At 38.6% G+C, this 27,633-nt stretch overlaps 1 protein-coding gene across 1 annotated transcript in view; it reads right to left on the bottom strand.

The window, feature by feature from the left end:
• ANK3 (ankyrin 3) overlaps nt 1-27,390 on the bottom strand; it is a 202,309-nt gene extending 174,919 nt beyond the window's left edge. Inside the window, exon 1 of the mRNA XM_051619726.1 lies at nt 26,904-27,390. Coding sequence (XP_051475686.1) covers nt 26,904-27,017 — 114 coding nt within the window. The 5' untranslated portion in view covers nt 27,018-27,390. The remainder of the gene's footprint in view (nt 1-26,903) is intronic.
• Between the last annotated feature and the right edge of the window lie 243 nt (nt 27,391-27,633).

The raw sequence follows: 27,633 nt of genomic DNA on the forward strand, positions 1-27,633 counted from the left end.
GTAGAATCATCCCTGACTTCGTTCCTCAAGCTTAAGGGCTCACGTGGAAGCCAAAGCATAAGCAATGTTACCAGCAATGCATGAAGAACCATGGGCAGAGAAAGTGTTTGGTTTTTTTCTTATCCCATTTCCACCATTTTTTTTGAAAAAAGCAATAAACCTATTTTTTGAACTATGGTTCATTTTGAAAGATTGCATCTAAACACTGCTTTCTTGCACAAAAGATAAGAGAACCATGTACCCAAGAGCTATATGCTACTGCTATGTCTGCTATCTTTCGAACTCTAATGGCCCTTTAGAATTTTTAAGATATTTCTTGGAAAGATACAGCAGTAGAAAATTATCAAAAATGACACATCCACACTGCAGATTAATATGCCCGAAGACATTTCGGAAGACTGGAAGTGAATTCATATTCAAAATGACAAACGCTATTACGACTAGTAAAATAAATATTTGTAATTAAGCTGTTCACAGGGCAATTACAGAAGATTTAAAAAATAATAATTTTTTAAAGCAAAATTAAGCCAAAATTTTCTTAAAAAATATTCAAGTAGTGCTGAGACTGAAGCTCTGAACCATCATGAAGGTAAGAAGCAATTTTATCAAATTGTACTTCTAAGTTTTCAGTCCTTTGTTGCACTGTTTCTTTTGGTCTCACCTCAATATGGAAAGTGCCGATGTCATTTCAAGCATTAAATCCCACCACTCACACAGGTATGTTCTCGAAAGCCTATTAGAAGCGTTTTTTCCCGAGCATTTGACTCGGCATAGTTTTTACAATGTCTTCAAGTGTTTTACTTATATATAAAAATACAACATATATCTAGTGTGTAGAGGGAATAAGATCATGTACAGCTAAAGAAATAACCCTTGATATTTGCTTTTACGTTAAAGGAGAGTATATTCCATGAACAGAAGTGGATATTGCAAACTGTCACTGACATTGCCTCCTGGGGAAATCAGATGAATTCAATCCTAATACCGTAAGTGTTCACACTTGAAATTCTAACACACATTGAACAAAATTTTCTGTATCATAAAGAACATGCTCTTCCCTAGACTAAGTCCATATTAAAATTAAATCTCTCAGTTTCAACAAGAAGAAACATTTAGCCCAAAGATGTACATGCTTTGTTGCATGTTTCACGGTCTAAAATGATCCCTTGTCTCTGCTAGAGCATGGAGAAGAAAAAAACCCAACAAATGCAAATCCCATCCTTTTGGCCTATCTTTAACACAACTGGAAGTCCACTTCTCAAAAGAAAGGCATTGAAGAAAGAAAAATGGAAGACAGGAGGAAAGAGAATGGGAAGGATGGAAAACAATATCAATTATTCCCCATACTATAGACAAGTTTTGGACAAAACCAAAACAAAGCAAAACAAAGAAAACTAGACAAACTCTGTAACATACACCCTATCTTGTCATTGAGTTACTGGATATGAAATCCTCAGGATTAGCATAAAACAGGTGTTTCTCTCCATTATATATCTTCTTCAGTTTTGAAGGCAGGAATACTTCCACACTTTCAGTTGCAACACATCAAAAAGCAGCAACAGTTCCATTATATCCCAGGTCAATTATTTTTTTTCTCCCTCTGTGGCTGCAGTTTGTGAGTGCCTGTAAAATGGAGCCCTGGAGCCCCTGCCTCAGCCGGACAGCAGGAGTACTGAGGGCCCACAGGAAGACTTCCTGCTTGGCATCACCACTGTTGGCTGCCACCAGAACAGCCAAGTGGGAAACTGTAGAGAGACTTGACACCCATTTGCTGCTTTGCTCCTCCAAGTGGCCTTTGAACACAGGGAACAAGGCACCCCTCATTTTCCTAGGTTTATACATTTATGTAGGTCACAGAAAATCTTTGGACATCTGAGATATCCAATTTCACTTTTCAACAAGACTAAAAATTCATTATAATATATAGTCATGCATGACACAACAAGAAAATCCTTTTAAGAAGCTTTTGCAAGGATTTTGTGGCTTTCTTTAAAGAAATTAAGACCATGTTGTTCTAAATGGCTTTTGATACAAATCTCCAAGAAACAGGGCTTGCAATATATCCTAGAAGACTACTATTTTGGAAAAAAACTGAATATTTGACTGAAGATGTCAAAGGATGTTTCTAATGTGACAAATTTTGGTGAAGGAATGCTGTGGAGTACCTCAGAAATTAGGTGAAAATTAGAAAGAGGTGGCTGCACTTTTTCTTCTTCCCTTCCAGTCCAGTATTTTCAATAACTAGTAAATAAGTCCCCAGATGCACTAATGGCTGACATCCAGGAAATGCATCTGCTGTGTTTATGAGATCTGCAGTTCGTAAATAATTGCCAAATATAGAATTATTCACTTCAGTGCTATCAGAGGCTGTTTTATAAGAAAAGAGAACATACCAGAATTCCACTTAGGAGGTATATAAATCAGTTTGATTTAGAATTCATGTGCGTGTGTGCTAAAGGTTAGCTTTTGTGGAAAAGGACCGATACAATATTATATGAACTGTCTGATTGGCAAGTGAAGCTTTCTGAGCCAAACACACTGCCACTGACCCACTTGCCATCAGCAACCCTGTGTAGATGTACCTGTGTGGGTACACCTAAGGGTTCAGCTTATGAAATCCCTATTCCTGGTTGGTCATGCCAAATATCACATGCTGCCTTTTGTGGCACCAGACAGAAGGCTTGTGAAAAAAAACCCTACTGATTTCTATAGGAATTGGTTCATACCTGAGCTGATCCAGTAATGCAGAGGTACAGCTGCTTGTATGCAGTTCACACATCTAAAGAAAGAAATTTTCCCAATTGTGATCAATTTCTATCAAATATTGGAAAGATAATACTGAACAAAAAATTCAGACGAGAGAGGAAAAAATATACTGAAGGTACATATGAAAAAGAATTACAAGTACGATAAAAAGAGCTAAATGCTTCATTTAGCACTCTGTCCCTGATTTCTACTTCCAAACTGAGTTCATATCAATATTTGCAACAAGCTGACAATTTGCAGGGTGGGTAGTCTTCTGCAAATAAGCCTGTGTTACCTTCACCTTTGATTCCAACTGGTTGGACCTGAACTTTGCTGTGAAGGCCATTGCATCTCTAGATAATGCTGTTGTCCTAGCAAGGCTCTCCACATTGACTTGACTATTGGGTCTTAGGAACACAAGAGTCTGCCAAGATAAAAAGCCATCCAAATACACTCATAGTCTACACTGCAGCCAGAAGGCTTGAGTGAAGATTTTCCATGGATATGTTCAAGTTCTGGGCATATGAACAAGACTAGGAAAGCAGCACAAATAACATGCAAATGCAGTCCCCATAACATTTAAAAGGGTGTCTAGGAAGGCAGCTGCAACAAATACTCTCATAAGTGTGAGGAGCTCACTCTTTGCAGTCCAGACACCTGCAACATGACATACCTAAGAGCTTCCAGTTGTATCTGGCAGGTAAGCCACATGTTTCTGGTCCCTTGTCAGGTACTAGGAAAAAGCAAAAGTCTCAAGCTTCCAGACAATAAAATACAGAAAAAGCATCTGAAGTCTGAGAGGCCAACAGGGGTCAGCCCTGCCTTAGCACAGAGGCAAAGATGAACTGAGTAACACACCAATTCCATCTCTGTGGCCTGTGGTGCAAGGCAACCAAAAGATACATTTGGAGAATACACGAGGCTTGAATAACTAGTGTTATAAAGCAACTACAGGCATGAAAAAACAATTAAACGTGGAAGCAGAAGCCTGCCTGAGAAGGCATCTCAGCTCTCTGACATTAATCTAAATTGATCTCAGCTCTGCAATTTTGTACCTCAAAGAAGCATGCAAGAGACCTGGTGGACTCAGTTCTCTTATGTCCACACGCATTCAGAAATAGTACCAAGTTCCTTGTTTGTACATCTCATCTAGTGGCTTCAACACTGCCTGTATGTGGCAACTGAAGTGCTGGCTGTGTCCAAAGAGATCACCCTTCCAGGACAGGCACAGCATGAATAAATCAGAATGGCACCTTCAACAGTTGTGAACCTCACTTATAGGATGTTTGTTTACAGGACAGTAATTTGCTAAACTAAATAATATAATAAAAAAATCCTGCTGCATGAGAGACTCCAAGTAGAGTTCATAGATGCATCTAATATCACCCTCAGCCAGCTATATAGAAATATATGCAAGGCACAAAAGTGTAAGAGAAGCTCATCCACTAAACCTGCAAGCAGCTCAACATACAAATAGACAAGAGGTGGTTGTGCTTGGTTTGGATGTCTCTACTGATGTGCTAGTTTCAATGCTGAAACACAGCAAGTGCTTCAGATACAGCAACGTGCCTCAAATAGGCACGTACAGCTCCCACTGATTGCAGTAGGGGCTTCACGGGCACACTGGAGAGGAGAAAGGAGCCTTTTGTGTCATATCAAACACTGGAGCATCCACCAGATGATCTACTTTTTAGTCACATTTTATCTCATGATCAGCTGGGCTGAAACACTGAACACATTGTCAATTGTTTAATGATGAAAAAATAAAGCTGCAGTTGATGTTTACTAAAGTGTTAAGGAGTTACTCATTTTATCAGGGCAGAAAGTACTGCAGAATAAATTGCTGGGAAGTGTTATCAAATGTTGAAAAATATTGAATATTGGTTTTATGTTACTATGGCTGTGTTTTTTCATTGGTACTTTGTGATAAATATACAGCATATCCAGTAACTGTAGTGAGTGAACACATACATATATGTAAACTCATACAAATCATAATTTATATTGGGCCATAAAAAAATTTACTGTTTCTGCTTTAAAAAACTGGATAATACTAACCCTCAAAAGGGGCATAAATGTTAGTTTGCCTCAGATTTCCTGTACTAACTGAAACATTGAGAAGTGAATATTCCTAGTATATACTATACACTACAACAACATTAAAAAGATGGTGACAACCCTGTAAAAAAGTTTTACTAATTCAGTTAAAACAGCCACTGTACTGCTCTTGCACTAAATTCCACTGCAGTTCTGCAGCCAAAGTGGTCTCCCAAGATCTACTACTTATTCCTACCTTCTGCTCAGTCTCTTGAGAACCCACAGGCAACAAACCACGTTACCCGTACAAGGACTTCAGTACAACATAAAAATTTCAAACCTTCCCCTTTCATTCTAAAATGAATAAATTAAGAAACAAACCAAAGGAAACTCAGAAATTCTTCTCTCTTATAATTATCAAGAAAACCCCAGGCCAGATCAGGAATAGGGCAGAAAGGCTTTCAGTTTCAGTTTCTGAAGTCTTTAGGAGTTTATATTTGCTCACCCACCAATATGTATCTGATTATATAGCTTCACTGTATTTACACTAAAAAAATTTTTCATTTGAAGGTTGCTTCCTTATGATACAGCAAGGAAATGCAACCCAGCCTACACAATTTTCTTCCTAGAGGAACCCTGGAATCACTTATTCCTTTGGAAAAATGTTCATGTTCAGTATCAAAAGAAGATGCAACAGAAATTAAATGTATTGATTCTTTTTCAGATACTAGTTTCTGAAAGAAAGTTATATATATAAGCAAAATAAGGTCACATGGTTGCAAAGAAATAATACATTCCAATTGATCCTAAATAATGATGTCTTTGCTTGGCTATTCCGAATCGCCATGATTCCCTGTTCTCTTTTTCATGTGCATGCTTGTTGGTAGGCTTAAATGGAAAGCTCTTAACTCTCTCTTTGAAACATTAAATAGAACAAACCTGCTTGCTGGGGTCTGTTTCTTTGAGGTTTTGCACTTAAGAGACACATTTATATCAGAATCAAGAGGTGAAAGACTAAGCATTAAGCATAACTTAGAAAGAAATTGAGTCTAAACTCTCCTGTCCTTTAATAAAAATGACATGAGGTGGGGGAGAGGGAAAGTTTAAGCAACTGCTCTTGGTTATTTTTCTTCTATCACAACTAAGAAACCTCAGTCTCTCCTTCTAAATATATTTTCAGATACATTCAAATGATAGCTTACGTTACAACATCATTAAAATAGAATAGTACTAGTCTACCTATCAATTTGCCCCAGCAGAGCATTTTCTGGCACTTGGCAAGACATTCTTAGAGGACTTATTCAACATTTGGCCAAATGTTACTAGAAAGCAAATCAACATATGTTCAGCATGATGGAGGAAAGCAGAAATTATTGGTAAAAGTCAATGTCCAGTAGCACTCACTTTGTCTTCCACAAAGAATCAAGGTCAAAGATTTTACACCTTTGTCTTCACCCCTATTGCATTTGCCTGTAATGCTGGGATAACAGTTATATCTAGAGAGTTTATAGCTTTATCATGAGCTTAAACCTCATTATTAGTAAAGCATTCACCATATAGTCAGTCACAGCTGCCCGTGATTCCTCCCAGACATATTATTTGTACCTTAGCAAATGCTTTGAATGTTACTGATTCTGTGAGTCATGCCTCATTGCACTGGGAAAGCTTTATCAACCAGGTTTTTACAGTTCCTTCGTAAGAGAAAATTAAAATATTTTAATGTTAAATCTCAGAGATTTAACAGCAACATACCTTTTAGGGTCAGATTTTCAAAACTGTTTTGCTTTTTCAGTCACTTATAGGACCAAGATTACAATCAAGTTCATGGAAATGAAAATAACTGGGCTTTAAGCTTCCAACACCTGCATAATCCACTGCTGCACAGAAACAAGAGGACAGCAGTGAACCCTAAAGCTAAAAGCAAAGCACTGCCAAACCATCAAGTTCTGGAAATAGGGTTCAGCAGTGTTTTCCTTCTGTTTCCTTATAAATGCAAAGAAAAGACATGTGACAAGCTGGAAACAAAAGGAGTTTTTGCAGGTGTAAGTTTCCTACCAGCAGAGGTAGCAATTTGAATTTCTGATGACAACAGGGAGAAAGCAGAGCCTCAATTTAGCCTATGGAGATTTCACTTATGCTCCTAATCAAACTGAAGCCACATTGATCACTCACATACATAGTTACAACAAGGGAAAAAGATGGTTCTTTCTTCCAGGATTTTATCTGCTACTACCAGTACAACAACGGAAGGCATGCCAGGCGTAATTTTTTAATTGAATAATATTGACTTGCTAGTGGGTGAGGTTATGGAGAAACTGAAGATATTATAGAGACAACAAATTAACAAAAAGCCCACAAAACCTTTAGGCTAAACAAAGACACTGAGAATGTATTTTGAAAATGTAGTCTTTCTACCTTACACTTTTACAACTGTAACTACCAAGAGCTCCCACACAACCTGTGACCCAGCTAAGTGTTAGAGGCTGATTCTGCTTCTATTCAACAGAAAGAACCAAACCATACGAAATATGAGGAAGCATTTTAATCTGAAAGTTAAGCTGTGAGCCAAAAAAAAATTTGTTGCCCCTCCTGCCCTCTTCTAATTCCCAGAAGGCCAGCACACCATTGTGTCTCCAAACCATTGGTGTACCTCCAAAAGCGAGTTGAATATCTGCAAAACCAATATGCAAATAATGGGTGTGGTGAGATGGTTGGAGAAATAGAGGAGTTAAGCCCTGCAGCTTCCAGTGACAAGTGGCTCAATGAATCTAAACAGACTGTAGTCTAAGGAAGACTAGGCCACACTCCAAGACCGCAGTGAGACTACGACTAGGTCTCCAACTTCTTTTCATCCATTTTAACACCCTAGTTCTTCTCCAGGGCCATCAGCATGTGACACCTCATAGTATAGTTACAGATACTCTCTGAAAGCCGGAAGAGAGATGAGCCACTTTGTTTTAAATTAATCTATAATCTAATTTTTTAGCACACAGTATTCATTTCCTCAATAATCAATGCTACTAGTTACTAAGAAATTGCATTGCTGGTTGAGGAACTAATGTTGCAGGTTTTCTTCAGCTGTATTGATCAAAGCTTTCTTGGTTTGTTTTCCAGAAATCCACTTTCTAGGTGGAAGGGCTTCTTGCAAAAAAGTAATGCATCAAGCCACAATTTTTATTAACTTTATCAGGTAAAAGAATATTACATGTCCTCTGCAAAAAATTTTGTTCAACTAGTGACTATGTTGTACATTTCTTAGAAAGAAAAATATGCATCTACAGGAAGAAACTCCTTCAGATGATTAATGAGATTTAGTTCAGTTGTAAAACCTTGCACGTTATTTTGGCTGGTAGAAGTCAAGGAGCGCATTCCTGACTTCATGCAGAACTGGATCAAGGACAGTCACTTCAGCTTTGAGCAGTCTAGTGTGTCCACAGTGAACAATGAAAAGCCCTTGCTTAGATCCTGGAAGCAGAACATGTGCATTAGGACAGCACTGTCCTAATTCTATCAATACAGGATGATGGGAAAGCTGCTGTAACTGGCTTTTAAGGAGCAATGGTTTGATAAAACAATCTTGTTTCTGGTGCTGCCTAGTGAACAACCAGCAGAAGAGTCTCTGTCTAGTGATCAGTGGGTAACAGACGTTTCAAAAGTAGGACAAATCTTCCTCTATGAAGATTTCCATTTTAAACCAATTGAAACAGCAACTCACAATTCTCTGCAGAGTTGGACCCTTGTGTTGGCTAACACAGGCTCCAGACACTGATTAGACCAAGCCTTAGCTTCTCAAACACCAACCTTTCAAATTATAGTGCTTTCAATTCCCTTATGCTGTGAAACATACTAAAGATAGCAAATCCTTTCTAATAGCAAGTTGTCACACGTACAACCTCTGTAAGAAGCTGTAGCTTCATTCAAGGCAAGACAGCCAACAGAGCCAAGTGGCTCTAAAACTAAGCAGGTGGGAGGGGATATTCCGGATCCAGGGAATCCTCCTCAGGGCTCAGTCTGTGGAAAGCTGAAGGCACAAAGATGGACAAAGCTTGCTACCTGCTGTACCTATATACTTGCATGCCCCTGCACCTGCACCCAAAACCTGTTAGATTTTCTCTCATCCACTTGATTACAGTGAACAAAAGAGCATTAGCTCTATGCAGCCAGAGCTCCAAGACCTCCAGGCCTGGCTCCTGTGGTCTTCCTTTCATGATGTTCAGCTTGGGTCTGTGTTCTGTGACCTTCATACAGGAACACCAGGGATGCTTCGGCCCATTTGCTGCTCTTTGGTCAGAGCTCTACACATGCTGAATGCCTGAATGCCTATCCAAGGTGGGAAAAGATTTCACCAACTCCACACTTACATTGCAAAGAGGAGAGAAGCCAAAGCCTTTAGTACCTAATGATTCAAAAAACACTTTCAAATTCTTAGTTAAAAGCATTTTTATCTAAAGACAAACATAGTTTCATAAACTGCATCTCAGGCTGTAAGTATTAAGGCACAGGTAATGTGATAACTCACAGTTTAAAATGGAACATACTAAGACCAAAAGACACTTAATAATTGAACAAGTCCTACCAGAAATTCTGTGGATTTATCTGCCTAAACTCTATTTCCCTTTGTATTTAGACACTACTCAAACTAGTTGGTAATGTTAGATAAGAATGCCTGAGAATCAGATAATGATCCTACAAACAAAATTGTTATAACAACATTTAACAGAATGAATATGAATAACCATAGAATTCTGAGGATTTTGCAATTTGTTTATTGTTTAACAGAGTGCTACTGGCAGAGAACACTTGATAAGGATGCTAGGAATATTAAAAGTACTATTTGAACATATCTTTGTAATTCAAACAAACCGCATCTCCTCTTACAGTGTTGTATCTGATTGAGTCATTCCTACTTCAGGAACAATTTTTAATAATTTCAAAACTAATTATTCAGACATAATAGTCTTTAACTAAAAAGCTCTTCTGTAAGTTACTGCTTCTTTGAAGTATGCATGTTTTGAGAAGGACAAATACACACAGAGTACAGAGGTAAAACTCCACCTCTCCTTATATAACATAAATTTTACAATGCTTTCTTTCTGCAAATGAATTGTCCTAGTTCAAATGCATTGCCCTTGAGGGTATCAAGTAATATGATGAAATAATGAAAGGTTTCTGCTGTTACAGTGAAGGTCAGTATACACTGGACCATTTCTTTTGTCTCACTTTTCAGGATGATCAGAGCACTGAGGCGATAAGAGGGAAGCTGGTGCTTTTATGTGATGCAAAATCATCAAGCTGGATGTCCAGTCGTTGCCTGGTGCTGCACTGCAGCTTCTGAAACAAATCCTTGCCTGTCCCCAATGACATTAGGAGAACTTAAGGTCTGCTTCTGTTTTAAAATGATGGAAGCATTTTTCCTTTAAGGTTGAAAATATTTTTGATCACAGTATCTGACACTATTGTTTTGAAAGCATCATCATAATTTAGAATAGTATTCATTTATTAAATTTATACTTGTGGAAGCTAAATAAAGTGAAAAGAAAAAGTATAAATAGTGTGTATGGAACCCACTCTGAATCCAGATGGAATTTTTATGGTTCACCTGACGCTTGTTTGATTTAATGAAGACAATAAATTGCATGGCACAGTAACTGCATTCCACACTGCATACAGCATCATACAGACACAGTTACTGGGGACAGATACTCCCTTTCTTCCAGCTTTACAATATTGCCTCTGACTTAATCATCACATGGGATATTGGAGAGCAGTCTCCAGAATATGGGAGAAAGTCTGTAACATAAGCATACTAGCTAAATGGGTAAGAGGAAAATTACAAGGAAACATTCTTTTTTTTCCCTCACACTTAACCTCCCAACAGAGAGAAGTTATAGAACACATGAATTTTTTGTCTGGTAGCCATGAAAACCAAGAGACACAGCCTTGCCTCAGAGGAAATGATGTTATGCTCACACAGTGAATAAGAAATGAGAGCTGCATGGTCCTACCTCAGCAACACAAAGCTGAGTCAAAAAGGAGTCTTTCTAAAACCCAGGCATGTGTGGATTTTAATCAGCTCTGTTTATAACCTATGATCATAGTTAATTGTTCATTAATTCCACCATGTTATTTGTTCAGAGATTATACCCTCCACATAATGAATGTTTTGCAGGACTCTCCAGCAGAGGAAATGAAAATAGATAATAGCTATGATTTTAAATAGTCTTCTTGGCAATCTTAGGTTTGAATCCATTGACCTAAACTAGTTTTTAAAAACTTTCAAAACAAACAAAAAAAATTGTCTATTCTCTTGAAAAAGGAGACGCATGTGTGTAAAATAACATGCCTACAGAATCTATCCGTTCCTCTCTAGCACTGGACCTCACCCTGACAGCTGCCTCCACACGAAGCTTTCCCCTGCCAGGGATGGGGAGGTGGAGGGCTTTGAACATCCAGGTGCATAACTCACCCCCAGTTCAACAGGCAGCCCCGCTTTTAGTTACTTGCAATTAGTATAAATAGCACTGAAAACACTGATTGGACTAGAGTCACTAAAAGAGCAGCAGACAGCATGAAATGCCTGTATTAATGATAATGGAGAGGTTCATGTTTCACCCCTGGATTTAGGAAAATACTTTAGTAAATTAACTTACTCCACTTTACAAGATGAGACATGCTTGTGCAACATCACAAAGAACATGTTCATCTGAATAACACTGATACTTAACTACTTTACTGCCTGTTTGAGTCTCCAGAATCATGATGTGTCAAGAATGACAGTACATGCCTAACTGCCATCACCATGGGCTTGTATTTAATTTCTCTTGCAGTCTTAGGGTAAGATGATCCTTAATAGTTCTCACAAGACGGAATTTGCTGTAGGGTCATAATGTATTTGGAGTGCTGTCACAAAGAGAGCCGTGTTAGTGATTGAAATGGTTCCCTTTGCTCCCAGCAACAAAAAAATCTAGGAAAAAAACCCCACCAGATTACACAAATTATTTTAGGACTCCTTGGTTGAATATAAATGATGCACCCTAATCAGAATTTCCAGCTTTCTGAAACACTTACCAAAATTTTTTAAACACAAAAAATTAAAATAAAATGCCTTTGGTCCAAGATGCCAAAACAAAGATTTCAATGGACTGATTCTTTTTTTTAGTTTTCAAAATATAAATTGGCATTTTATGGATTTTTGGCTTGGGTTGGGATTTTTGTTGTTGCTTTTTGTTTGATTGGTTTGTTTGGGTTTTTGTGGGGTTTTTATTTTGTTGGGGGGAGTGGGGGGTTTTTTGGTTGTTGTAGTGGGGGGGGGGGGGTTCTTGTTTGTGGTTTTGTTTTTGTGGGTTTTTTCCAGAATGTGTTCTTCTTGTTATAAGTTTGGTGACCTTAAATCAAATTTGTGACTTTAAGCATATAAAACTCTATTTTTCCATTTAAGAATATCTTATCTGGAAACATTGGCCTGAAATAGTTGCTAGACTTTGGCCAGTATGTTCCAAATTTGCATTTGTTTGTGACATATGGAGAATTTACATACTTATACTTTACACATTGGATTAATACCTCTGTAACACCAGCCTTATAATGAGTTAATTAGCTGCTTAATAAGCAAGATTAAACCAATAACATGACTGCAATTATCAGCTGTGCCTTAGTCCTTGTTGGCCTTCCTTGCCTTATTTAATGGGCTGAACATTGTTCTCATCTTCAAGGTTTTTCTCACTGCCAGCCTTTCACCATTGCTGATGTACAAATATAGGTAACCTGAGTTTAGAAAAAAGCATGTATGAAGTAAATAATGTCTTTGAAATGACAAATTTTGGAGTTAATTTGGATCCCCAATATTTCAATTTACAGTTTGAGGTAAATGATGTTATCTGCAGCTTGCAGGTGCTCACAGCCAACTTTGTCTGCACAGAGCTGTGCTAACAGCATTTCAGGATGGACCTTGTCCTCTGAAAACTCACCCACTTCTGATGGGGTAAGCACCATGGTCCCCATGCAACACATCGCCTGAGACTAGACTCAGCTTTAAGCTCAGTGCTCCCCCTAGAATTAACTGAATTACAAATAGGCTTGAGCTTAAGTGCAAACTCAAGTACTTTCTGGATTCATGCCAGAATATTTGACACTTTTGACTAACCAGACCCAAGAGGTCATGCAGTCTGCTTAGTCATTTGTGATCTCTGAAAAGCAATGGTGTGCCTTTTTAGTGTCTCTCTTTCTGGTTGAAAGCAGAAGTAAAAATTAAATAAAGATTTCAAACCCAGTTCCTGCCAGTTCAACACATAAAGCTGATCAGCCTATCTAGTTACAAAATATTTTGCTTTCTGAAACTGAAATCTGCAGCTAGCACATAACATCGATTTTCCCTATGCATTTCAGTTGCAACAGCTAGTACATTTTTTGCAGCTAAAGGTTTTGAAAATCAAAGCACAGAGAACCTTTTCCTTGAGCTAATGCAAAGTAACTTAGTTCTCTGGAGGGAAAAATTCATTGAATTGCCTCTTCATTATGAGACAGGTGAGTTTCCCTCATGTTGCAGGTTACACTAAGAATGATTTGACTCTCCCACATGCACTCCCAATGCATTTGGCAGCATTGCTCAGGAAAGGCAACAGTGCCATGGCCCATGGGTCAAACATTTTAAAAAGTCATTCCAAGTATAATTAACAGAGCTTAAGACATGCAGCATTCTTTTAAGTCAAATCTAAGTGTTTGTAATCTATCAGACTGGAAGAAAAGTAGTCTCTAAAATACCACCAGTATATTACCAGCACCAGGCTGAAGGACCAGCTGTCCTCCCCTGACTTCGTTGGACTGTTACTATGCAGTGCCAGGACAGCCATCAGCACAGTTTCCCACAAAATATAACTGTCCTTTTCTCATTACAGAAGGAAGTCTGAAATCCAGGATTATCACCACTGCTCTGCTATTAAACATTCTGATTCTGCCATTTCACAAAAAGTGCGTGTTGTAATTCTGAGGCTGGGTAATGCACTCTTTCCAAGTTACCTCTGACCTTGTCCTCTCCTGCCACCACTCTTCCCCTGAGCAGCCATTAACATGTCTTCATTAAACAGCAGGATATATTCAAAATAAGGTTGCTACATATCAAAACTAAATGGTACTGCTAGAAAATCCTCCCTAAAGCTATGCAGCTCTAATCTGTAGCTGCCAAATATAAGAAGTACAGACAATTGTGTTTACTGAATTACAGTAACCATCTACCCGTGAAATAAAACGGATGGCAGGCAACCCTCACGTTAGTAACACTTGATATATTCAGTTTATGTTTGCATGAACAAAACTATCCAAGAGGCAAAGGACTCAATATTCATCTGAACAGTAAGTGCATTAAATAACTACTATTAACAAAATCAACTGCCAGTAGTTAACATGCATGTTTTTAACAAAAAGAAAAACCCAACAGTGTTTTGACTAAAACCAGACGAAACTGAACCCATGGGAAGATCCAAGGTATTGTAAAGTTCCAGTCAGAAGCCTCCAAAACTCTGGTGGGGCTTTTGTTGGTTAGCTTTGAAAGATCTGTCCCCAGCTCCCCACTCAGTTTTATTTTTTCTCTCTGCATATTTCCTCAAACTTGCATTAAGATATGGCTTAGTTTGAGTATGATTATAATCTATGACTGTTTTCCTTTTGAGATATTACCTTTGCTCCTTTTCAGACAACTATTTTCTAGGAAACAGACACAGGGAACATGTCTTGTGAAAACTAGGACAGAGATAGTGACTTGTCAAGATTTTACCACAAAGGAAAAACTCACAGAATGATATGAAGCTTATTTTTTATTTTCACCTCTAAACTTTAATAATTAAAAAAATACATTTTGGTAAGCAGACTGCTATTTTAGGGAACAACTATTATTTTGTAGATGTAAATTAATTGCTCAACTCCATACCAAGCATATCTTAAACTGACAAGCCCCGATTAATTTGTGGTCACCTCTTTGCATGTGAACCTTGATTAGGCTACATATTCGTGGTATAAATTCTGGCAACCAGATAATGGATAAGAGATCTCATCTTTTCAAGGACTTAATCAGATGCAACCTCTTGGATGTCCTCCAACCAATTAAATTTTACACTCTGCTATATAAAGCTAGAGGGTATTCACCTTTTTGCCTACTTCCATGCTTGAATTTCTCCCCCTAACAAGCCAGCATCCCTGTCTGGGGAGGAGGTGTTCACATGGACAACTGCAGTCCCACCGCAGCAATGCAATCAGAGCAGCAACCCTGCAGACAGCACTGTATTTGCTCACTTGCAGTACAACCCATGCTCACAGGGAAGAGAGCCATCCCCTTAGCCATCTTAGCAGACATGCATCACCTTTACTGCCCACAGAGCCTGTCTGCACCAGACTGAAAGGAACAGCAGGACTCCCTGAACTCAGCAGGGTTTGGAGTCCAGTCCCCAGCACAAACTGAATTTTTGCTGGCTTTGTCCTAATTCTGCTCCCTCCCCTCCCAGGTTTTATGTACTGAATCAGCCTAGGCAGAACATTGCAGGTGAATAAGGAGCTCCTTAGAACAAGGGGTTCATCCCCTAGCAGCTAGTTACAGTCAAAATAACCCCAAACTTCTGGGTCTACTGCCCCAACCACTTGTCCTGTATCTCCCTTTTAATCACTGCTGCCATTTCAATATCAAGGCCCTTCCTAATGCTTGCATTCCTGCTTCCTCAACTTCCTTCAAGTTGACTTAAAAGTGCACCAGCTTTGTTTGCTCATTAGCATTTGATAGCAAACAAGGAGAAAGGGGAAGCTTTGCTGTTGGGAACAAAGGGCTACAATTTTGAACAGCTTCTCTGCGGATCTTGCTTGGTTACAGCATCTCTTGGCTTTCCAACCTAAGGCAGATTGTGCGTGTGGCCTTTCAAGCTGAATTTATTGCATATGTTCAGTGGTTTTTCTAATTGGACCCATGACTTGACCACAATTCAGTGAGTTTAGCTTCAAGGATAACAGGCACATAGGTCAACAAGAAGATACATGAAACATTATAAAATACACTCCTTTTCATCATTTCTAAAACTGGGATTTAGACAATTTTCCTGTATACTGAGTGGTCTAAATAGAAACAATTTTGAAAGTTTTACAAACTCTTTGTAAATAACACATGTTTCTACCTGGAGCTTAATTATTCTGAACAGTCATTATAAAACAGCCTTTAGCCAATGGCTTGGTATACCATATAAAAATAAAATTAATCTGAATAACAATAAATTGGATGTTTATACTGAATACCAAGAGCCATAATTAGAATTATTACCAGATTAATTTCTCTCCAGCAAAAGTTTTTTAAAAGCATATACTTCTTAAAAATGATATTTCTCTGCCAGAATTATGGCAAGACATCAGCAAAGATGTTCCTGAGTGCTGTGAACACAGCCAGTAGGTCACACACAAGGACAGCACTGAGCAGCTCTGAGGACATTAAAAAAAATATAAATGCTGCCCAGGCCTTATTTTGTAGCAATGGTCCTCATGCAAGGCATGCAAAATATATCCTGTATCAAGAAGAGAAAATTGTCAGTGCTTGCCATTAGAAAAGAGATCTTTAAAATGCACAAGAAAAATGTGATATTTCATAGGGAGGAAAATGAGAGATTAAATAAACTGCTGAAGATCAAACTGGAAGAGTCAGTGGGAGAAGCCCCTACTCTTTGTTTGTTGCTTGGAAGACTTGGAAGTTTGCATACTTTTATCTTTTACTTGGGTAGTGTGTGTCGAGTGTGCAAAACATTTATTAAGCCTTTTTAAAGCATAACCAGATATTCTGATATTAAAAAAAAAAAAAAGTAGACAGAAAAATATCAGACAGGAACATCAAAAACATACACTTTCCCATAACTATTAAAAAGTGTTGGCTGTTCCTCAGGCTGCCCTACTTAGAAACTTTGATTGTGCACCCACTGTCATGAGAGATGTTTTCCTCTCAACATGTTTTTAATCTTTTCAGACTTATAGAAAAACAGCAGTCTTAAGTTATCAGAATTTTGATGTTTAACAGCTTCAAAGTGCTGGTGGTTTCAAATTAAATCAAGTGGTAGGAAAAACTAGGACTGCAGGTACCCAGTGCATTCACTGATTCTCCTTGAAGATTATTTCTTTGCTTAGATGGTAAAAATGTAATAAAGGAAGCCTTTCCACCCACTTCTCAGCAATATTTCACTATGAGATGTTTCAATTTTTCAGAGTCTTGTGTAAGAAAAAGGAAACCATCCACAGCCAGTCTCCAGAACATACTGTCTGCTACTGCCTGTCCAAAAAACTCCTCTTTTGAGATAGGCTTCCTCAGCACTACAGGAAAGTGCTGCATCTATTCAAACATAGATTGAGGCTCTTTTTTAACTTTTTGCGCTATGAAGTGCTTGGTACACATATCTCTCCTCTTGGGGATCTTTCCCCTCAGGCGTGGAGAGCACTCCAGGCTTATTTCAAGGTCTAGTCAGCAGTCTATTTCTGAAAAATATCTGCATTAATTTTCCTGCAGTCTGGGCATGAAAATATTAGCCTGAGCACCAGAAATGATTGCTAGATTCATACAAATCTGTAGGGGGCAGGAGGACAGGTTACAAACTCAGATCAACCAGACACGTTTCTTCATGGGCCAGTGGTAAATTCAGCTGATGAGATGGTTGCAAGTGCAAATGATTGCAATTTCAGAGATAGTATGGAACAGTGCAGAAGGAGTAGTGAAAATTATTCAAACTATGGAGGAATCCCATCTAAAGCTGTGAATGTCTGTATTTATAGGATACCCTGATTACAGTCCTGGAAAAAAGGACTTGAAATTTATGCATAGCTAGATACAGCCAGTGGCTCAATTCTGCCTTTGCCTTCAGTTAGTAAAATGCCCAGTAAACTCAGGTTGGGAAGTGGAAGAAATATCTGTCCAGTGAATATTGCACAGATCTGCTTTTATACAGGTTCCCAGAGAACACTGGATGGGTAAGCTTGTGAATAACATCACTGGGAAGGACAACTGGCTGGCCAGCTGTGACAATCTTGCTTCACTGGAGGAAGTCAATGATGGAGCTATTCCTGACATTTAAAAGTAATCCTCCAGAAAATTAACCAATGTGCTGAACATAAAGTGAATTCCACAACTATATCTTCTACCAACACCAAACACAGCAGGTGAAAGTATGGTTTCTTATAGAGTACAGACAAGATAGTATCACCGTGTTTTCTCATTTTAATACTGCCTTTAAGGGAAGCTCTTCAGAAAATGCAAATTAGTGTGCTCTAACGGAAAGGTAGATATCAACAACTGCACTGACTTGTGAATTGTTCTGAGCTCTGTGAACTCAGAATGGAATGCAGAAATTGCTGATGATGCTATCATTTGAAGAATTTCAAAAGAAAAGGGGCAGAAGTCTGAAAAAGACCCTTTAACTTTTTGGTCAGTTCTGCCTAATAAATTGTTCTTTCAAACTGTCTTTACACTTAAAAAAAAAAAAAAAGGAATTGTAATTCCTTTAAGAATCAGTGACAGCAATGGAACAGAATCTCATTGTAAATTACATAAATGAAGGAACTAATTATTTATACACACTGACATAGTGTACACTTCTGAAAACACTACTAACAACTTCTTGAAGAGATTCTTCCTAAGAACCCAGACTGGTCAACAGCACTGGCAATGGGCTGAGCCTGGCTTTCCAGGAGCTGCTGCACAGGAGCAAAGGGAACATGTTTTCTCTGAAATGAAACCCCTTGTAGCAGTCCCTTCCAGTCTAAGTGCTTCCTACTACAGAGGAGACTCACTGTGGGAAGCCAGGACAGTTTGGTGGTGCCCAATTCGGTGCTATGGATGGGCTGGTACAAAGCACACAGGTGAGAAGTCAGAGCCAAATTCCTGACCATCACTTCCCCTCCTGCTCTTGCCCTGCACACATGTAAACTCACTCATGCAGTATGTGCATTACATATATAATTAGCTGTGTATAAATCCTTTACTTGTAGAGAATAAGAGTTTTTGTACTCAGGCTGAACTCTGCACAGAGAGCTGAGATACCATGCAGGCAGCCATTTACAAGACCACCGTTCCCAGCATGGCAGATCAGATAATCATTAATGAAGAAGAGTATATGTGTTACAGCCCATGGTTGTTCCCCAGTACTAGTGAATTATTATGAATACTTTTATTCAGAATGGTTACCAGTTGCTTGTAGTCTACTAGGGTTCAAGGATTCGTGTAATCATGGTGCTTACTTCTAAAATATGATTATGCAAAAACAGCCACTTGAGCAGCTCCAGGAAATCTTTTCACAGCACTCAGAATTCAACAACTACCTGTCTCCTCTTCTGGTCTCCGTCCCAACTTTCTTACTCCAGCTGAGACTGGGTACTTAGTAACAACATCTTTCAAAAGGCAGAGGCCACAGGGTTAAGGATAGGGCTGTAGCTCAGAGTTGAGCTCAGCTGACAAGATTTCACACACACACAAAAATACCTTTTTCTGCTTTCAAAAATACCTTCCATATTCTACAAGAACACAAATAATTGACGTATTATACCCTCATCCCATCTATGCACATGTACATACACTGAGACTACAAATGAACGTGGAACACATTAATGTCATCCAAGCTCATTTAGTGACCAGTGATTTTCCCTCAATATGCACCAAAAGTGAGAGCTTTTCAGAAATCTGCCAAGAATCTACAAACCACTATTTTCTATAAGCCATCATGGACTTCTTTGCAGAAAGCAGATGGTGATTTCCACTGACACTGTATCATGTATCAAAGTGACTCAAGTCCTTTCCTTCACAAGAGAAGAAAGTGACAAGTTTTTTTGTATTGACAAATTATTCATTCCATGAATGAAGGACTACCCTCACCTGGGAGCCTAACTGGCTCCTAGTAGAGACCGGGTCACCAGAAAAACCAAGTCTAATGCTACTGGTGGAATTCTTCAGAGGTAGCCTCCATTAAGTGCTAACAATACATGTCATGTTGTACCCATGAAACAAATGCAGACATTGTATCTGTATAGCTTGGTATGATGGGGTAGTAGATACCTGTTAAGGTACAGACCTTAATTTCCTTGTATTGAGAAATAACTACTTCTGTAAAGTCTTGTTAATTCCAGCTAGAAAAAAAAAAAGGAGTAGGATATGTTCTGCATAAACTAGGATACCAGAAGCGTAAGTGAATCCCTTCTTCCTTGCAATTTTGTCTTTAATTCTTACTGATTTTCAAAGAAATATTAGGAAGATACCAAAATGAACTCTTGAACTGACATTTAAAATAGATAAAAACCATGATGGTTCAACTTAAAACATGTTAGACTCTTCAGCTGCCAAATAAGCTAAGATCAAAAACTGTGAATAAAATACAGGTGAAAAACCAAGAAGTTAGGTAAAAAACATCATTCAAGTCATTAAAATAAATCATAAAATGTTTCCAAAATAATGCTCAGATGAAGGCGACTATGCAGTTTGTCTCTTATGTTTCTGCAACTACAAAGGCAAAATTAGGTTTTAGTCCTAGTACATAATACAAAGACATTAAACCACTTTTGTACATCTCAGAGCACTAACAAACTTATGTGGGACAAACTGACACTACAAAACAGACAATTTTATAAATCATGGAGAACTTCAGATTATTGGCAAAATTATGATCTCTAAAAAAATTAATACATCCCAGAGTGAGTTTTATTTTCAACTAGTAAAACAATCTTATTTCAGCTTAGCAATGGATTGTTCACCCACTAATAGGAAAAGTGGCTTCATCCTGGCTCAAACCAGGACATTCTCCTGTCCACATTAGTCTGACTTGAATAAATACTAAAGAAACATTCTGTTGGATCTCCCTTCTGAGTCATCATTCAATGATTTTAATCTCTGTGAAAAATAAAAACTAAAGCTGACCTCTTCCACAGAGATCTGTAAGTAGCCACCTTGTGGAGCGCTGGTCAGCAAAGCAGAGCTCCACACAAATAACATGCTGAGGCAACAGGCCTAAGAGTATGATTTTTAGAAGTGTTATATGATCCAAACCATCCACCAGAGGTGCCAGGGCCTGATCTGCAGAATGCCCAAAGCTCTCAGCTGAAGCTGGAGAGCTGGAGGATACTCGATACCTTTGAAAATGAGGACATTACTTTAACTTGTCTCACTTACATGGACTGAATTATCCTCTGAAGGCACTTATTTTTTTCCATTTAATATATAGGGCTATAGCCTGAGTTAGATAACTGAAGTCCTGAACAGTGTGGGTCAGCTGTACCATTTCAGCTGAGCTCATTACCTGAAAGCATGCCCACACATCCCAGTCTACCAGGAAGACATTCTTTTGTAGAGTTGCTAAAAGGCCTAAGATTTTTCCAACTTGACAGGCATACTGGGTCTGATTAAACCCCTAGGCCCAGTACTTTACAACACAGTCCTGCACTAGCCCTCCCGCCTTAGTCATAAAATTCCTCTACCAGTGGCCTAAACAACTGTACAAATTACTGAATAGCAGCAAATCCAGTCCTTTATTGTCTGAACTTACATTCAAATTAATGCAAGAATGCATCAGGCTTTGTATGAAATTCAGTAATATTTTATTTTTTTAATACAACTTACAAATCAGACTTTTTTCTTCTCTATTACTTTCCTCTACCCACATCACATACACAGAGAGCCTAGTTCTTATCTCTTGTTCCAGTCAAACTACATCTGATTGAGTCTAACACTCAGTTTTAGCAGGTCTCAGTCAGTTCTGCTAGTTGACAAATATTTTGGCTCACAAAACTTTTGATGAATGACCAATGGGAATTATATCAAAGTATACATGACTTATCCTAAAGTCATCAATTCACTCAAATTAAGACCTTAAAATCAGCAGTGCTTTGAGTTTTGGCAGAGGGCTGAATATTCATAACTGCATAAAAGAAGATTTTTGTATTTATTTTTTTTTTTAGTCACTGTTTACCAAACATCATCTTCAAATTTTCTTTTGCTTCAAAAGCAAAAAGAAAGCAATAGAAAAGATATTTCCTTCTCCCTCTCAGCTCTCCCAGAAAACCCCAACAAAGCCCAGCACGGGTGGAAAAAACAGAAGGATAAAAGATTCAATTTAATACCAACCAGGTAGTTGAAACAGTATTGATTTACATTCATTGAGCACCCAGCTCTAAATCTAGCCGCTGAGCAATCTTCACCCATTGTTAGTCCTCCCTCTTCCCCACCTCCTCCCACCATGAGCTGGTAAGGTTAAGCATAATGTGGTTTATTTACCAAACTGACATTTGCATAGTAACTAAGGGCTATCCATTCTGATAGCACAAACCTGAGGCATCAAGAAGGTGAAGAGGAAAAGGTGGATGTTTTAAACCTGCATGCAAATGCATAAAAGTGCAAATTATTTTCTGGCTTATAAATAACAAATTAACACTGAGCAGTGCCTGCTTCAAATGATGCTGTAGTGCTACCCACACATTACAATATAACCTTTTCATTCCTTCGGGGGTCATCTTCAAAGAAGGAATTGTTTTTCCAACTGAACAGAAACACTCTTTCACTACCAAACCCCACACTGGTAATTCAACACTGCTAGTAGATATCCCATCCACCAGTGCCCCTAAACATCTATCAAAAATATCTTTCAATTATTGAATCAGATTGACCTCTGACAGAACATCATGTCCAAAATCAAGGATGACTGAATTTATCCTCACACTTAGGAAAGATTCACTGGTTTACCAGTTTTTCCTTTAGGCCCTAAATCTACACCATCTTTTAATTTGCCAGACGTCATGTTCCCAGATGTTAGAACAACATCTGCCTGGTTTGTGCCTTAATACAAATGAGTTAAGAAAATAATTTGTGCCCAACCTATCTAGGTTCTGCTAATGTCAAAATCAACTGTTCAGAAAACATGAAGTAGATCTCTCCAATCCCGAGTTTGTTTAAAAAAGAAAAAAGAAAAAAATATATATATTTTTTTTTTTTAAATGGATGGGGATTTGTACTTGTTATCTGAATTAAAAGCCTTGATAATCACCTTTCAGGTCTTACCTGATAACTGGTATACTTGTTCACCTATGAAAACTACACCAATTCCAACTCAAATTGCTTTTTAAAACCATAAGGCAATTCTTTGCAGGAACATGTGCCTGTCAGAGACTTGTCCCCACTTTCTTTAAACCTGCTTAATTATCACTGTGAACCAAACTGATGAAGCCACTTGCACTGATGCTGGTCTTCACACAACCCTTTGCTTGGCTTAATTATGTGGGTGCAGATGGTGCATTTTTTCAACTTCACAAGACACATACTGAAGCCTCAACACAGCTGAGATTCATAAAACATTAGACAGCCCCAAGAGAACTGAGGGGAAAGGAAACTGTGGAAGTCTCCCAGCTAGGATATGATAATGCCCTCCTGGGAGGTGTTTCCAGCTCTGTTACCTTGGGCAGTTCAAGCTGTCTTCCACAGGCCCTCACAGCTTGGAGCAGAGCCCAGCCCAGAAGATGCACAAGCTCCCCAAAGCCACATGAACAGCCTCTCACCTACAAGCTGATCATTCCTGACACAGCATTTCAATTTATACACACTAGGAAATTGCAGGGCAATTTTTCCAGCATACCTGAAAGTTAAGTTCAGCCTTCCAACACTGCAAGCCTTATGATGAAATTACCAGGATTTACGACATTGGCACTTTTATTTTCACTGCTGCCACAAGTTTGCGGCAGCAGCAGTGGATGTGACAGCAACAGCCTTTGGCATGTCAGAGAGAGCTGCAGTCAGGCTTTGCATTATCATCAAGCTACTCTGTGTTCTTCTAGCTCCTAAGCACTACATGCAAATGGAAACCACTTCAGTCCTACTGAATATTGTATAAAACATAAATCATTGAGTATGTGCCAAGACCTGCCCTTGTCTTCTACTATGTACTGAACAGAGAACACAAAATTTCAGAGATTTCACCTTTGTTTTAGGAACAAGACTGACTAAGCAACTAATTTATTTCCAGAGACTGCTACAGGAGAAAATTTCTATTTTTCACAAACCAAACTGCAAAACAGAGCTGCACTACAAGGAAACAAGCAAGACATCCTATCAATCACTTATTATTAAAGGTGGCTTGGATTGTTGCATGATACCATTTAAGGCTCAGGTCTGTCCTTGAGTGTACTCAAACTGTTTGCAGTGTAGGACACTGCACAATCACTCAGAGGCAGAACTGCTTGAAGCCGTAATCTAAACTTGAACAGAATAAAAGGGAAACCTATATAATGCAGGGCTTTCGCTGTACTCACTTCACTTGCTGGCACCATCCTTTTGCCTTGCATGTTAACCTGTTTAACCTCTGAACCTTTAGAAATCTCTTTAATTCAGGCAAACAGAAAGAGTGTGGTGGGCCCACAGGGCACAGAAGCACAGTATCTCTACAGAACTAAGTGCACCAGTTAGAAAATATCTCACCTTGAAACTAAATGGGATAGGATATAATACAGGGTTTCATTTTGTGTTTATTTTTAAAAAGGTCATTTCTCTGGTACAAGTACAGAAGCAAGCCTTAACAGAAACATTATTACACTGTAAATTGCTTAATCAGTCAAAGCAGTGAAATATTACCCTCAGACTGCAATCCTCAAACTAAATAGGAACATAAATCAGTATGACTGTTGCTGGTATCATCAAGTCTAGGACACTAGGTGCTCACACCAGCCTTACTTTCTAACCATTGGCTGCCTTAGTCTCCTTAGTGTATAGATTATCCAGAAGTGTTAGCACTCTCTATTGTTTCAATGTGATTGGAAGACCCTAAAGAATATTTCTATATGAAGGGGTAGCTTTGTGCAGTAGCATGTGATTGAGAAAAAAAAAAACAAACCCCGAGTACTGCTTGCTTGTGGGTGGTGCAGAGGAACAAGAAGTGACTCACAACTCATAGTGGAAAAATTGGGGGGAAAACGTTTTAAATAGTCAGGAAAGTACAAAATGGCAAACTGCAATTATTGGACTTCCTACGCCGCATGTACTGGGTGGCAAAACCATGTCTTTGCTATGACAAAACTGATGCCCAACTGTATCAACATTAGATGAAGTAATTGCTGCTTTTTGCTCCTTTCTTTTAGTAGAGAGAGCCTCTACATGCCCTGAATCAGCAAGATCCTAAAGAAACCTAGAAAGAAACAGAAATAAAGCTACCAAATTCCAGTGTAACATGAAGGGGTTAGGGGGAGGAACCCCAAAAAACCTTTGGTGGAGCAAAAACTCTCTATTTTATCTCATTCTTAAAATGTAGAAATAAAACACTGAAAAAAATCCACATATTTAAGATTAATAGACTGATATTTAACCATGTGCCACTCTAGTTTCTAAGAGATTTCCTTTCTACAGCACTGCATTGTATAAACAATAAACCTTTTTTGTCCACAGAGCAATTGTCTCACCTCACTGAATCAAGAGTCTCTCACTGTCACATCCTTTCTATATTGTTCTAATTACAAACTGCACACTCACACAAAGACATTATATGAATTTGATTGGGCATGCTATTGTTAAACTTGAGCGCACAAAGTACAATGTGCCCTCCTGCACCATAAGTAGAGTTAGCTGAGAGACTACATATTTTAGGTCACCAGCCATAGGTAAATATGAGTCGACAAACCAGCTCCTGAAATTCTAAACTGCTGTGGTCATTTTCAGACGGGGTGTAAAAAAGCCCACCCTCACATCTACATTACAGACTTGCACATAAGCAAAACAGCAGACAAGGAAAATATTACTAATTCAGCACTTCACAATTGACCCCAAAGGCAGAATCTTCTTTTCACTTTCCTTTATATTGGAAGATGATTAAGAAGATCTGTATGTATACATTCACATTGAAAAAATATACCTACAGTTAACATGCTGCAGTACATTCTCTGCAGCCATCCAAACAGTCTCCTAATGTGCTCACTAAAACAGAAGGCAGTGGGTTTCTTAGTGCTTTTCATCACGTATAGTACTGCCATGACAGAGAAAAAAGGAGAAAAAGGCAGGAAAAAGCTGACTCTCACCCAACCAAAATATGTTCATATGTTAGAGGCAATCTACATGTCATTTGGGAAGCACATGCATCACTTCTCTGAGCATATGAAGATTATCCAGTCCCCCCTTAGGGGGATTTCACAAAGGCACACAGAAATACTACAAACCCAGGTTTCCTGGCTTCTGGCTTCTTGATTTGTTCTTGAAAAATCATAATAAAATACAGCCAAAGACAAAAAAAGCATGGCAGGGCCTTGTTTCTGTGGAGCAGAGTACAAAGTGTCATTTTTAAGGACATATCCACAGAGCTGCCAAGGTGGCTGGCCTCTTTATCTGTCGTTATGATACAAACCATAAGTATTTTGCTTTATACCTTAGAGAGAAACAGTAGACTGGAATCACAAAGAGGCTCCTGAACTGAACAATGAGCAATGCAGTGCCTACTGAATTTTTCAGATCCTAGTGTGCTGAAGGGTTCTGCAGCTAAGATAAATCTACAGCAGAGAAAAAGCAGGCTCTGTAATCTTAGTGACATATTTCTCTAACAAAAGAAAGTTACTAAAACCAGATTGTTACAGCTCAATTCTGTATAACAGCTCACCCTTGGGGGGGGGGGGGGGGGGGGGGGGGGAAGAGTAACATTGAAACACCTTATTTCTGTAACATTATCCCAAAAATGGATGTATCAAGCCAAACATGTGACACAGTCCCAACACAAAGAAAAAAATCTGCCTCCACACACATCTCTTTTAAGTACATATATGTAAGGCTAAACTATTATACTGTTAAACCTACAAGAAAGCTCAGTGTCACATTATGGTTACAAACTATTTTCAACTCACAGACAGTCTGCATATCAGAGTAACACAAGTTATTTATCTGGGAAATGAATGCACACCTTCTGCAGCATCCCTGCAATCAACTAATATCCAATTAAACATTCAATTGCTCTGCAAACCCCACAGCCGTGGTTACTAATGCTATTTTATAACGTTAACAGATTACTCTGACAGCTACCAAGTTACACGCAAGAACGAGCTTTGCTACTTCAATTGCAAGGTAAGGAAATTAAAACAAAAGAATCCCTGTCAGAATTTGGCACAGATTTAGATACCTTTTTCTTCCGATCCCGGGATCTTTTCCTGTGTTTTCTTTTTTTCTCAGTTTCTTCATCAGCATTAATCTCTAAATCCCTGTTTTTCTTTAACTGTGATGCTGCGTGAGCCATAACGCATTAAAAATCCTTTACAACAATGCTCCCTTGTAAAAGGTGATTTCCTCGGGCACCTCTAGCCAGCCCTTATAGCAAATGTTCCAGTGATTGGAAGGAAATCTGTGACCAGAGCCAGGAACACATTCAGGATTCAGAGATCTCACAGGAGCTTGCAGTCACTACAAAAATACATAGCTGCAGATTTCTTCCTATACCTTTCTTGTACCTGAAGCTTCACAGAAGAGTGCAGCCATCGTAATGCATTTACCGTAATGAAAAAGACAGCTGGGACAGAGAAAGCTGTATTATGGCTGTATCCCCTGCCACCAGCTGGAAGTGTCTAAGTGACTCCACTGAAGGGGGAATGCTGAAAAGGAGCACTTTCTATTTAAAAAAAATCCAGAACAATAACATATGCTGTATTGTATTTTCTTCATCAGTTCTAAAGCATGTTTTTAAAATCTATTAAAAAATACAATATTAATGATGTACGTTTCTCAGCTAGTTTTGTATGGTAAGCAATTTAACCTATAATGAAATGGAGCAGCTCCTACTTTAGGTTAACTGCTGATGGTGACAAAATATAAAATAAAAATTTCTTTTTACCATGGAGACCCTGACTGCATTATGT

The sequence above is a fragment of the Apus apus genome, chromosome 4, assembly GCF_020740795.1.
Source record: "Apus apus isolate bApuApu2 chromosome 4, bApuApu2.pri.cur, whole genome shotgun sequence".
NCBI classification, from domain to species: Eukaryota; Metazoa; Chordata; class Aves; order Apodiformes; family Apodidae; genus Apus; species Apus apus.